Source organism: Egretta garzetta, unplaced genomic scaffold, assembly GCF_000687185.1.
Source record: "Egretta garzetta isolate BGI_Z169 unplaced genomic scaffold, ASM68718v1 scaffold112, whole genome shotgun sequence".
NCBI classification, from domain to species: Eukaryota; Metazoa; Chordata; class Aves; order Pelecaniformes; family Ardeidae; genus Egretta; species Egretta garzetta.
The window spans coordinates 1,206,241-1,218,657 of record NW_009258884.1 but is presented as its reverse complement, the minus strand read 5'-3'; the positions used below and the strand labels follow the sequence as shown (position 1 = coordinate 1,218,657).

Here is a 12,417-nt window from a genome sequence, read left to right as displayed (position 1 = left end):
TTATATTCTTTATTGAATGTTTTCTAAGAGGGAAATACCAAATAGGGTAAAAATGTGAAGTGTGTGTGTATATGTGTGTACATAAACATACACACACACGCACTTGTCTGTCTTCCATGCCTCACTTCATATGCAATTTTATTTTGTATTTTAATTGCAAAGTAGCTTTTTGAAACAATCAAGGATATAAATAAGAAATATACTTACATCATTGAAATGTACAATGTTACGCAGCAAGCCTCTAGATACTAAATAACAATTATCTAGACAATATACTTCTAAATTTTGTAAAAGAGCATGCTTTCAGATTATTCAGCCAGCATTGTTCTTGTCTTGCAGCAGTACACTAAATTATTGCAATATGCTGTGATACTGCTTACTAAGGGGTAATGCAGTGTGCAGAACCACATCACAACAAGATGACTGGCTGGATATTGCACATCCCTTGCTTTTTTTTTTGCTTTTTTTTTTTTCCCACCTTCTCCCCAAAGGAAGATGTCAGGAGGTAGAGCTACCTGTGTTACAGAAAAAAACCAAAGCAAGTAATGCATTAAATATGTGGTGGTGTGGTAGTTTCTTACATCAGTTAGAAGCAGTAATACATCTCAAAAGCCTTTCACTCCCACTTTTCCGGAAATAAGAACAGTTGTGAAAAGTCAAAGCCATCCACACTTTTCTTACATCCAATAGAAATTGTGTTAATTAAGAAAAAAGATACCAATGACAGAAGCTTCATTTGTGGGAGTAGCTGTAAAATCCTATGGAATACAGCATTCCTGTAGCTAGGAAAGGTAACATTTAAGTTCAGCTTAACATGTAAGACTAGTGGATGGCATTTCTCTTCTTCTGGTGCAAGGCTAATGTCAAAATGTTGGCACAGATCACAGAAATCATCCCTGAATATATCCGCAAGTTAAGCCTTTGGATAAATAATACAGCAAATCAAAACTTTTCCTTTCCATTTAATAGTTTACTTTTCTGATCCATAAAAAATTCCAAAGTGATTTTCTTGTGTTTATCTTGTCCTTAGCAAGTAGTGTTGACCTTTAAGTTTTTACTTTACTGTCAAAGTATGTTGAAAGCTTTAAAAGTGAAGCTATCACCTTGGGGATTTGTAAGGATGACTGACACTTACCACTTCACCTTAGACGCAGTGGCACTGAGCGTATGCAGCAGCGTTGTACCTCAAGGGAAGCTGTTTGATTTTTTTTCACTTCTGCTTCACTGGAAATGGATTGAATTTTCTCTTCAGAGGAGGGTTTTGATTGCATTAGATTTTAATCAAGTCACTTGTTCGCAGTCCTTCAAAGCTTACAAGACTGAGATGAGTAGATGGGCCTGGGGTGAATGTGCTACAAGATTTGTCAAACCGTAAAACTTCCAGATCTCTGAGATGCCACATGGTGTAGTTGACAATATTAAAAGTGTTCTGCGGTTACAACATTGCATAAGCTTCCCATCTCTCTAACACTGGGATTAAGAGTGAGAATACTGGGGAAGCACTTAGTCATAAAATACCTTGTGAGTTCAAAATAAGAGAAATGCAGCTTTGCATAAAGAGGTAGTGCTGGTTTTCTGGCCCGGAGATAGTATTGGCCAGTTAATAGACACTAATAGACAGTAGTTTGTTGTTGGGTTTTTTGGCTTTAATTTTTGAAGTCTTACTGAAGTTTTTGGGCTATGGGGAAACAAGGTAGCAGTGTTTTTCCCTATATAGTTTCTTTCTTGCCTTCTTCATGGGTATTTTTCCAGTCTCAGTAACCCTTTCTAGTTTTGATTATATGTTCATTCAGGCAACAAACATTTAAATCCCATGGGTGCCCAGTATCTTTCCAGGTGTGCCGTTTGGGTACAAGAGTCTGCAAGATATAGCTAGTCTGAGATCTGGATCTGTAGAGACTTTATTAGTTTTATATAGTTATCTTAACTATTATCCGAGGAAAGCAAATTCTTAAGCGCGCATGGAAATTTTCAGGCAGAAAAGGTCACCTGAACTATTTTTGAGGTTACGTGGCTTTGATGCCTGAGCTATAGGTTTGAGTTGATGGGGCAGGGATGGAGCTGTGTAACAGAGCGCCTTGAGGATAACTGAGTGGTACAAAGTATTGATCATGTCTCTAGATGGTAATGTCTTATTCACAGTATATGTGCTATTGCCGGGCTCACAGGTTTGAGGTGGCGTTGCTTTTTAAAGAAATGCGCTATTTGTGTGTGAAAGCAGAAGAGAGTGTTATATTTGCATCTGGTGAACACTTTTAGGTATATGAGATGGTTAAACCAGCCTTAATAAATTATTGTCATATACAGAATCTAGTTTGATAAATTATAGGTAATAAGCATCTGCTTATTTCATACTGTTTTATATGTATTAACACAGCACATGGAATGCTTGGAGCATTTAAAGATAACGTCCTGCCATAATATCTTTTTCCTGTGGGCTAATAAATTGAGACACGGTGTTTAGATACAGCTTTTAGTAGGTCTACTGAGGGGTGAGGATGTTTGAAGCATATTCTATGAGTCACCCAGGTCTTTACACGTGCATTATTTAGTCTTAAATCTCGCAGATGTTGTTACTGCTTTTGAAGTGAGGAGGGAAAAGTTAAACGCTGCACTATTTAATGCTACGTCTATTTAAGGATTTTCAGATGTAAAAGAAAAGAAATGGGTTTTCATGTCTTTTACTTTCCTGCACTTACAAACTTTTATGATTACTTGGCATTCATCGGGAGGAAAGTAGATGGCAAGTATGTTCTTAAAGAATTCTAATTATTGCTATTTCAGGTGGAAGAGGGATTCTAACTGGACACATGAGATTTTTAGGACGGTAGATTTGCTTAAAAAACATTTTTATGTCTTTTCTGGGGGATGGAAGCAGGGAATGACCTCCTGGTATTTCTTTGCCTGTTTGTTTTTAGGAGGTGGGGAATTAGTAGATGTTAAACATGAATGTGTCTTTAAAAGTTTTTTTGAATTATATGAGCAATGGTCTTTGTTTACGTTACTATTTTTCCTCTCATAAAACCAGAGACACGAGTCAGTGGAATGCCGGAAAACATTTTGATCCATTTTCTGATTTTTATTTCCATGGAGGAGAGTGTTGGGGAGTGAAGGGCATGAGTTTACACATGTGTTTGTACATGTACCTACCTACATGTGTGTGCAGGTATTGACACAGTTCCAAGCTTATTTGCCTTTTCCTTACAGCAGTTGTCTCTTTCGTTAACCTGGGCTGTCACAACACTGCCAAGTGCTGATGTAAAGAGAAATGCAGGTTTAGATGAGTGCTTTCTTTAACTGTTCACAATAGTGCCATTGTATTCATGAATTTCTGTCTTGTCTTTAGACTCCTGGGTAATCTGGTTTGTAATCCCACAGGTTACAAACTGGAGGTCATTTTTAATCTACCAGAGAAAATAGGAGACAGTTGAAGATGTTTGTGAAGTGATGTCTTGTCAAAGGACAGGCCTGGCTTGTTAACTATTGCTAACAGCTTAGGATTTATTTGGTTTTAGAAAGCAAAGTATAGCGCTACGTTTAGTTAAATAAAGTAATCTCGAAACTTTGCCAGATGAAGTAAAAATAAACACAGTTTATTTTGCTGATTTAAATTGCACAAAATAAAAAACTGTGGCTTAGCCCATTCAACCTTCATATTGTGATACTGGCACTGCTAAATAGTATTACGGTATTCTGATTATGAACGGTAACTGCCCCAAATGCACATTCTCCAGTCCTGCCACGCTTTGCTATTAGCTCTTTAGGTCTAAGGTCCTGTTCCTTGGCTGAGATAAAGTGATTCTGGATGAGTGTCTGCTGGACCAGCTCGTTTTTCCTGAAGCAAAATTTCTAAAAAGTAATTAACTGTGTAGCACAGTAGGTTTTAGTCTTTGTAGGTTAAATGCTTTCTCCTTAAAAATTCTTAACAGGTAGATTAGCATGTAGGATGCTGCACAGACCTTTAGCTGAAGATATCTAAAATGTACTGACATTGTGATTCACGTTTCCTTATCCCCGTTGTAACTATGACTGCAAAACAAGAAGCTTTATATTTACAGAAGAGAAATAATTCAGTTTAAAGGAGAAAATGGTGTTTTTATTGTCTAACCATTGATTTTTCTGTAGAAACAAATAGTTCATAATTGATGGATATTTGTGTACCGTGCTGTTAAATATAGCCATCTTTTTGTTAATTTTGAATAAATCTGGTTCAGCCTGGCATGCTGCTAAAAAGGCATGCTGCAGGCTTCTGTATCTGAATTTGCAGGTTATTTGGGGGTTCAAAAACAAGCTCTAGTTTTTGAGCTCGTCTTCTGAGCTTTGTGCAATAAGCTAAGGGATATAGGCCACAGTCATCACAGTATAAATCTACTTTATGTACTTTTATATCACATGAATCCTGAATAAGTCTGAGTATCTTCAGGTGAAGCAATGTTACTACAGGTAACTTTTTTTTTTGTGAGAAATCTAATATAATGAATGTTGTTTAATGTTGTTGTTGCTGTTGTTGAAGAAAAACTTATATTGCTAATTTTGATTGAAAATTATGCTTGAAAATTCTTTTGAATTGTAGCAGAAACTGCCTCAAAATTTTTTTTTTTCCAAGTCATAACAAAAAATTTTCTTCATGGCATTTATTTTTTTGTTGATATTTCTCAGTTAATATTCCATAGTGAAAGATGTTGAACTAATTAAGCATTAAAAGAACGAGTGGTTAGCAGGTATAATGTTGTTAGACTTCAGTTAATGTGAATGTGACCATGACCTCCCAGATAGATCAAAGACTAATCCATCTGACAGCTACAAGATGGCAGAGCTTGCCACGGGCCTTCTGCTGCTGCTTGCTGAAGCTATTTGTCTGTAAAGCATGCCTGATAGCTAAGAGTATATTTTTAAGGATGAACAGGTAAAAGTAAAAGGCTGTCTTTTGACATTTTAACTAATCCCTTCTAGCCTGTGGTTTACTGCACATTTAGGATATTTGCTAGCAGGAGAGACTGGCTTTTTCACATATGTAACATGTCATTTTGAATTGGGCGTTGATTTGATGCTTGATAATGTAAGAGTTATACAATGAAATAGATTCTGATTGCATTAAAATGACATGCCCTGGCCTTTTACCTTTAGTAGACTTATAATGAAAGCTGACCTCTCAGCAATGTAAGTTGTCATCTCATGCTGAGATGTGATCATTTAAGTGAGAAAACAGAATGTTTCTTTTCTGTTAACCCTTTTTTAATTAAGATGGAAAAGATAGGTTTCTAAGATATGTTACATATTTAGACCAAGAGATTTTCATATTATTTGAGAAATGAAATGTCATTGTTGATGTGCAGTACAAGCAGTATACATTTGCATAATGCTAACATGTATTAGAAGAATGTAAAAGTAATGTATTTTATTCACAGGGTAATGCAATACAATGCAGATGATCTGACTGGTTTGTGTTCTCCTGTTACTTCAGTGGTTTTATGCACATAATTAAAAATGCCATCATTTTTATCAGTGTAAGACACGTGACTAGTTATTCTAATACCATCTTGAACAGTCTGCTCACAAAGTAGGAAACTGTGGTAAAGCTACATTTGTTACAATTGGCCAAAATCTCACTGATAACAGAAATTCTTCAAAACAGGAAGTTGTTAGAAAACTTACCAGGACTAGAAGACAAATGCAAAGTATATACAGGAGTATATTTGCATTGGTTCTGGTTTTAAAACTTCAGTGGAATTTTCCGATTTGAAATGGTGAGGAGTAGCCTTTTGTTTCTCCAGGTAGTACTTCCATTTGTAGAAATGCACAGATATGCTGAAGTTCCTTTTTAAGGAATGGTTTTAATGTTCATAAAATGTTCAGAAGAAATCATCTTCTGTTTTGAAAATTACACAGGAAACCTCACATGCCAGTCAATAAATGCTGAGTGACTGGAACAAATATTAAATCTGTGAAATCAAACTGAATTTACTTTCTGGCTGTAAAGATTAAATTTGTAAATTTGACAGGCAATTTAAAGGGCATAAGTACATAAAATAAAATTTCTTATCCAAATGCAACTTGAAAGTTACCTGTCAGAAGAGGTTAGAAGTCTGCTGTTTTCTCTCCTGAAGCGTGTCCTTTCACTTGTCAGTTTAGAAAGGTTAATACTGTACAAAAGAGCAATGGAAAGACCCTTTTTGGTGTAGTTTTACATTTGTTTATTTTAAAAAAAACCAAACCACAAAACAAAAGCAGTCTTGTCCCTCCCCAGTAATGATAAATTCTTCTGATATATGTTGGAAATGTGTATAATGTCAAATTCTTGTTCAAAAGAAACAAATTCTTGTTCAAATTCCAATCAGGCATAGTATGTGTAGTTATCCATATGATTAGAAAAGGGAGGCAGGGGATTTCTTTTGCAGTTGATACCAGATCTGCTTTTGAAGCAGCTAGGAGAGATCGTTTTTAAAAAAAGAGGAGTGTGCTCTTTTCTGACTTAAGCAAGCCCATGGGCCTGCAAACCTTAGCTGCCGCTTTTGCTTCACATTTAGCCAGCGAAAACTTTGTTTCCAAACCACAGGTGGTGCCAAGCTAGGAATTAGCATTGGTGTTGCGAAGGCCACTCTGTCTCTAAAGTGCTTTCTTAGCATCTGTAGAAGAAGTGGTTATATTTGCTTAACCCTCACTTGAGAAAAGTATGGTCTGGTCCCAGCAATAGGTTAGGAGTCAGCATTTGTGATAAAGGAAAGGATAAGGATCTCCATTGTATCATTTACTTCCAGATGAACAAATAAAGCTGTGGTCTAGTTAGTCCATTTACTTGTGTCTGGGTTTTTTGCCTGTGCAAACAGCTTCTCCTTCTCTTGCTAGCGCAGAGATTTGGGTAAGTCTGTGGTTGTTGTGTTATTGCATGTAAATTATTGGAATAGATCGCATGTTAAGAATAACTTCAGAAGGGTAAAAGCCATAATTGGTTAGTATGCAATACAAAGTTGAAACACTGAAGCACACTTTACATATTCACTTATTTAATCGGTGTTTGCTTGTTTTCCCCTTTTAGAATATTTCATTTTTAATGTCAGTATTAAAAACAATATATTATGATTTCTTTCTTAGGTTGAATTAAAGAGGAAGTACAATGACCAGCACAAAAATGCAAGAGGCCTTTTACCAGGGAGTCAGTGGTACGAAATTCAAGCTTACAGGGCTCTGAACCAAGCCCTAGGAAGGTGAGATAAACTGGACATAACTAAAAATACATATATTTTTAGAACTTTTTTTGTGACATCTTTAAGGATTAGTTCCTCACTGTTGACACAAAGGGGATAATCAGGCCAAAAAACTCATATTGCAGAAATCAAGTCTTCAGCTGTTTTGTACTGGCAACTGCCTGGTTTTCAGTCTGTGCTCATTTGAGTGTTGTTATAATTCAGAGTTTTTGTTTTACATTCAGAATCCACTTTAGTTTGGTCTCAGGTTTTATTGTTTGTAGTCTGGATATACAGAAAGGAAAAAGTTTGCAGAGACAAATAGTTCTTGAGCTTATAAACCAAATGAAAATTCTTAGGTCTTTTCAAATGTACTAATTGTTCACACTCTTGGTGGGCTCAGAGCAGTTGTTTGATGTTTAGCCTACAAGTATTTTTGAAAGGGAGAAATAGCAGGGGGTTTTCTCAGACCTTTGCAAAAGGTCAATTCAATTATCATGCTCACTGATCTCTTTCTGGGCTTAGAAGAAGCGGTACAGCTTGCTTTCTCAAATGAAAAAATTCCACCCAAATTTTATTAACAGGTTAGAATTAATTCATCCTTCTCCAAGAAAATTGATCATATACATAGATTTAGCTGTCTGTCATCCATATCTATCATAGATGCCATACCTCTGTCATAGATACATAGAGGTACAGACACAGATTTATAGATCAGAAGAGAAAAACATCGGCCGGAAGACTATTGTTATTTGAATTAGACCTAATAAAAGTGTGATGACATAAATTAAGGTTTAGGAAGAAAATTGAGAGAAAATAGTCTACATTAGTAAAATCTCATTGTAAATTCTTGTCATAACAGGTCTGATTTCTTAGATTGCTCTTTGGAGAGTAAGAGCATTGGTTAAAATTTGTTAAGAAAATCTAATAAAGTTGTGGAATGCTAATAGTAAGCAATGAATTTGAAGTTTTGTCACTGTGAAAGAAGTTTTAACTTCTAAATGGCTCGTTGTATAATTTAGCACTTGGATGAAATTATGCTAGTCTGAACTTAAATGGAGAAAATAGACTCCCTTTCTGCCATAAATGTATGAATTGTGTTTAATACCGTTAGACTAAGCTCTTGCTAAACTGAGATTTGGTGAAGGATGACTATTTTTATAAAACCAGAACAGTCTATTAAGTTGATACTAGGTTATATAGTAGATAGGCAAGCTTCTTACTGCAAAGATGCCTGCAGGGGTAGAAGTGAGCAGAAGCATGATAGTCTTCAACCTGGCACTTTTCTCTTAATTTAGTGCTGTTATATGAAGTAACACAAGCCCTTGAAATGAAATAACAGCCTTTGGGAATAAAACAGGTGGCATGTATGGCCAGGTGACAATCACACTATGAATTCCTTGCAGTGCTACTTTTTCTAAAAGTGTGGGATATGTCTCCAGTGGGCATAATTAATTTAAGCTATGAGTTAAAAGAACATTTATTAAAGCAATGAAAAAATGAGAAGTTAGAAGAAATCTGTTTCTCAAAGATATTTTGGTAGCTTTTCTTATCATGGAGAGACTTCAAATAAATATATCAATAAATAATTTTAGTTTGGAGAGCCAGCCTCGTCACTCCCATTTTAAGCCCTGGTTCTGATACACTTGTGGTTTTATGTACACTTGTAAATGTCATCTTCGAAAGTTGTCCTTTTCTTATACAATGGGGACAATAATCCTAAACTATTACTGACAGATTCTTTTTTGTATTTCATTTAAGTTATCATTGTTCTTTAATAATTTTTTTTTTCTGGCAGGCAGTATAGAAATCCAAATAATATTAAAAATAATGCATGTAAAGTGACTATTGGATTATTTCTGCAGGCTTCTAACAACTGAATTATGAACTCAACAGTATCACTCACAGCTTCGATCTGTAGCGTTATTAATTGCGTTACTAAAGAGAGTTAGGAATAACATGTGTTTTAGAAACAAAAAAGCGCATAGTTATGCAAAAAACTGCTTGCAGATGCATCAGCCCGTTTTCTTTTCTTTTACACTTTTACATGTTTTCCTTTCAGTATTTATGCTACCCAGTTAAGAGCGGAAAACAAACAACGTGTGGTTTGAATAGCTGCTGAATATTTGTGTGGGTTTTTTTTTAATTTACCTGGTTTTGTATAATAAATTCTAGAATGGAAGGAAAATCAAGCTTCCATGGCATCCATAACAATTTTTGGTGCAAGATAGTAGGAAAGGACTTCCTGTGTATTTTTGCATATTTTAGCTGACTCATTGCGATCCGTGTTGTCTGATCCCTGCAGTTTTTTACTGTATGCGCTCTAATGATATATACACTCTTTTTCTGTTGCTCACTTATAGGTGTATAAGACACAGGAATGACTGGGGTGCTCTTATTTTAGTCGATGACCGCTTCCGGAATAACCCTAATAAGTACATAACTGGTAAGCTGTAAAAATCTTTCTGGGGAAGTTCCTAATATTAGCAAACAGTGAAAGATATTAAAAACAGTGAAAGATTACAGAAATATGGTTATATAAATACAGGTGAGTAGGAAAAGTCACGATGAAATATATCCAATGAACGTGAAGTGTGCAGTTGAAACTGAAAACTCTAAAACTGTACCCTGGTGTATTGCTAGATCATTAAATACACTGCAACGCATGTATACCAATGTTCAGTCACTTGAATTTCTTTCCCCTTTTGGATATACAGATAATGATAAAGAAATTTCAGTGTGCAGAATTTGAGTATTCTTCCTATTTTAAGGGACCTATAAAAACGTAAGGACTCGCAGTCTTAGCATATTAAATATATATATATTGTATGCACACGTATGTGTGCAGGTGTATCTCTATGTATGTAGTAAAAAGTAGTTACTAGATTTTTATTTGGACTTTGGATAAGTGTCTAGTGGATGTATACTTTCTGCCTATAGGGAGCTTTAATGATTAGGGTTAGGAGTCTGAATTTAACATTCTGGCTTTTTAGGTAAGGACAGATAAAGGTTGTGCCGTTTGGAACTGACAAATGCTCAATACGCAAAAAGTATTTTCTGTTTGTAGTTTTATACAGGCTAGAAATAAATGCAGATAAAATAAAACAGGTCATGCACACTACCTTAATAAATTAATAAAAATTAAATAATTTAAAAAAAAAAAAAAAGACTTGCTTAGGAACGCATTACGTTTCTTTGTTCCTGCCCTGTTTCGAAGAGATGGGCAAAAAGATGATGTAAACAGATAATGTTGCAGTCTAGTCAGCAGGTGGAGCTCAGGTGCTGTAGTACAAGTCAAACTGCTTTTCTGACATGTCTGTTTGTACTAAAAATACGTTTAAATTATCTAAGTAAACAGAAGCCATTCCTATAGTAATACAAATAATCTATATGTTCAAGACTTGATAAGATCAGTACTTTTTATAAAAAGTAAAACTTCACAGGCGTGTTTAAAAACACTTTAAAAATCAAGAAAGTTAGTTTCTGCTTCACTCTTGTGTGTTCCAATGTCATCCGAACAGCTATTATGCTCAAGATATCTGGTATTTGAGAATTAAAAAAATTATTGCTGTATAAGAGCATATTGTGTTATATTTTAGCTATTGGGCAGTTGTGATTCTTTCTGAACATCTGAGTTACTGTTACTTAATCTGAAATAAAGTTGTAAAAGCTTCATTATATTCTAATTTTTGTCAGACCCTGTCAGTATGATAATAAATAGCTATTGGTAATTACATTCTTTTTCCTTTTTTTTTTTTCTCCTCCCCTTCTTCTTTTCTCTTTAGGATTATCTAAATGGATTCGTCAACAAGTCCAGCACCATGAAAATTTTAGTAGTGCACTTGAATCCTTGCACGCATTTGCTATAAGAAACCAAAAAAGGATTGATTGTTCATCAGAGCACAGCAGTGAATTTCTCAATGTATCTTCAAATTCAAAAGACCTGTCACAAGCCTCTCAACAGGAGGCAACTATTCATCTGTCACCAGATGTTCCTGCTAAAAGGGAGGAGCAAAATTTGGTTTCAGAAATTAATTTTACTACCACCGTCAGCTCAGTTAAACCTACATCATCAAATCAGCCAAGTAACCTCATGGCAACGATGAAACAAAGTAAGTTCTTTTCCTTTGGAAAAAACTTCATTAACAATTTTAAATGTGAAATTGCATCTTTTTTGGAAGAAAGAAATGGTTTTTAAAATTACAGAAGTGCTATGGTGCAAAATTATAATTATTCACAAAAGTGTATGAGCAGTGCTCAACAGACTGGAATTGTCATTCCACCTGGTTGTCTTAAAACAATTGATAATGTTTGATACGTTTATAGTACAATAAAAAATGCTTTCACTTCTATTTCTTTTTCCGTTGAAAACTAGGACAATTATTTAAAATGTATTTGAGGCAGATAAATATTTAACATTATTGCAAGCTGAGTGTCTTGGTTCAAGCTACATCTGTTGTTTAGACATTGCTGTGAGACACCTTTCTTATAATCTCTTCTGGTACCAGCTTACAAGTAAATATCTATCCATCCCTAAATTTTAGGGAAGCTTATGACTTCATTTCAGGCAAGAAAGATGTGAATAACATAAGAGCACAATAATAAAAAAATAACAAATTTAAAATCCAGTCGTACTTTAATTTTACATATGCCAGTTAATCTATTGATTTAATTAAGACAATTCATGTGCAAAGATAGTTGTAACATCTGGGCTTTTGTTTGTATTGGATCTTAATGAGTATTATAAAATAACTGTAAACCTAATAAGACAGTGGTAATTGTGATGTGCTAAACCTGTTGTAAATCAGCAGGGGGAAGGCATATACTATTAATTAATGTTTTGTGATTTTTCACAGGTGGTCAGAAAGTTGATGTAGAGAGTCATTCTCACCATGTAACACAAAGAAGAAAACATATGGACTCCACACCCAAAATGCCAGCAACTGAAACGGAGAGAGAAAAAAAGAATGATTGGACTAACGCTGATATTATGAAAGAACATTGCTGCTTTAAACCACTGACTTCAACACCTTTGCCTGTAGCCAAAAACTGCATGTCCGCAGCTAGTAGCAAACAAAAGGATGTGAATAGGGCTAGTGAAGTTATTGGTAGTGTAAATCAATGCCAGTCATCATTAATTCCAGAACATAAACCAAATGTACCAGAATCAGGTTTGGAAACAAGTATTTTTTCAGTTGAAAATACTGAGGGTCCCGTTGCTGAAGAGCATCCT

At 35.0% G+C, this 12,417-nt stretch overlaps 1 protein-coding gene across 3 annotated transcripts in view; it reads left to right on the top strand.

The window, feature by feature from the left end:
• The window catches only part of BRIP1 (BRCA1 interacting protein C-terminal helicase 1), a 63,044-nt gene that overhangs the window by 49,802 nt on the left and 825 nt on the right, over window positions 1–12,417 (top strand). For all 3 annotated transcript variants that reach the window (XM_035889533.1, XM_035889534.1, XM_035889532.1), the window contains exons 17-20: window positions 7,093–7,205; window positions 9,548–9,630; window positions 10,970–11,296; window positions 12,041–12,417. The exon at window positions 12,041–12,417 is cut by the window's right edge and continues 825 nt beyond it. In XM_035889533.1, coding sequence (XP_035745426.1) covers window positions 7,093–7,205; window positions 9,548–9,630; window positions 10,970–11,296; window positions 12,041–12,417 — 900 coding nt within the window. The remainder of the gene's footprint in view (window positions 1–7,092; window positions 7,206–9,547; window positions 9,631–10,969; window positions 11,297–12,040) is intronic.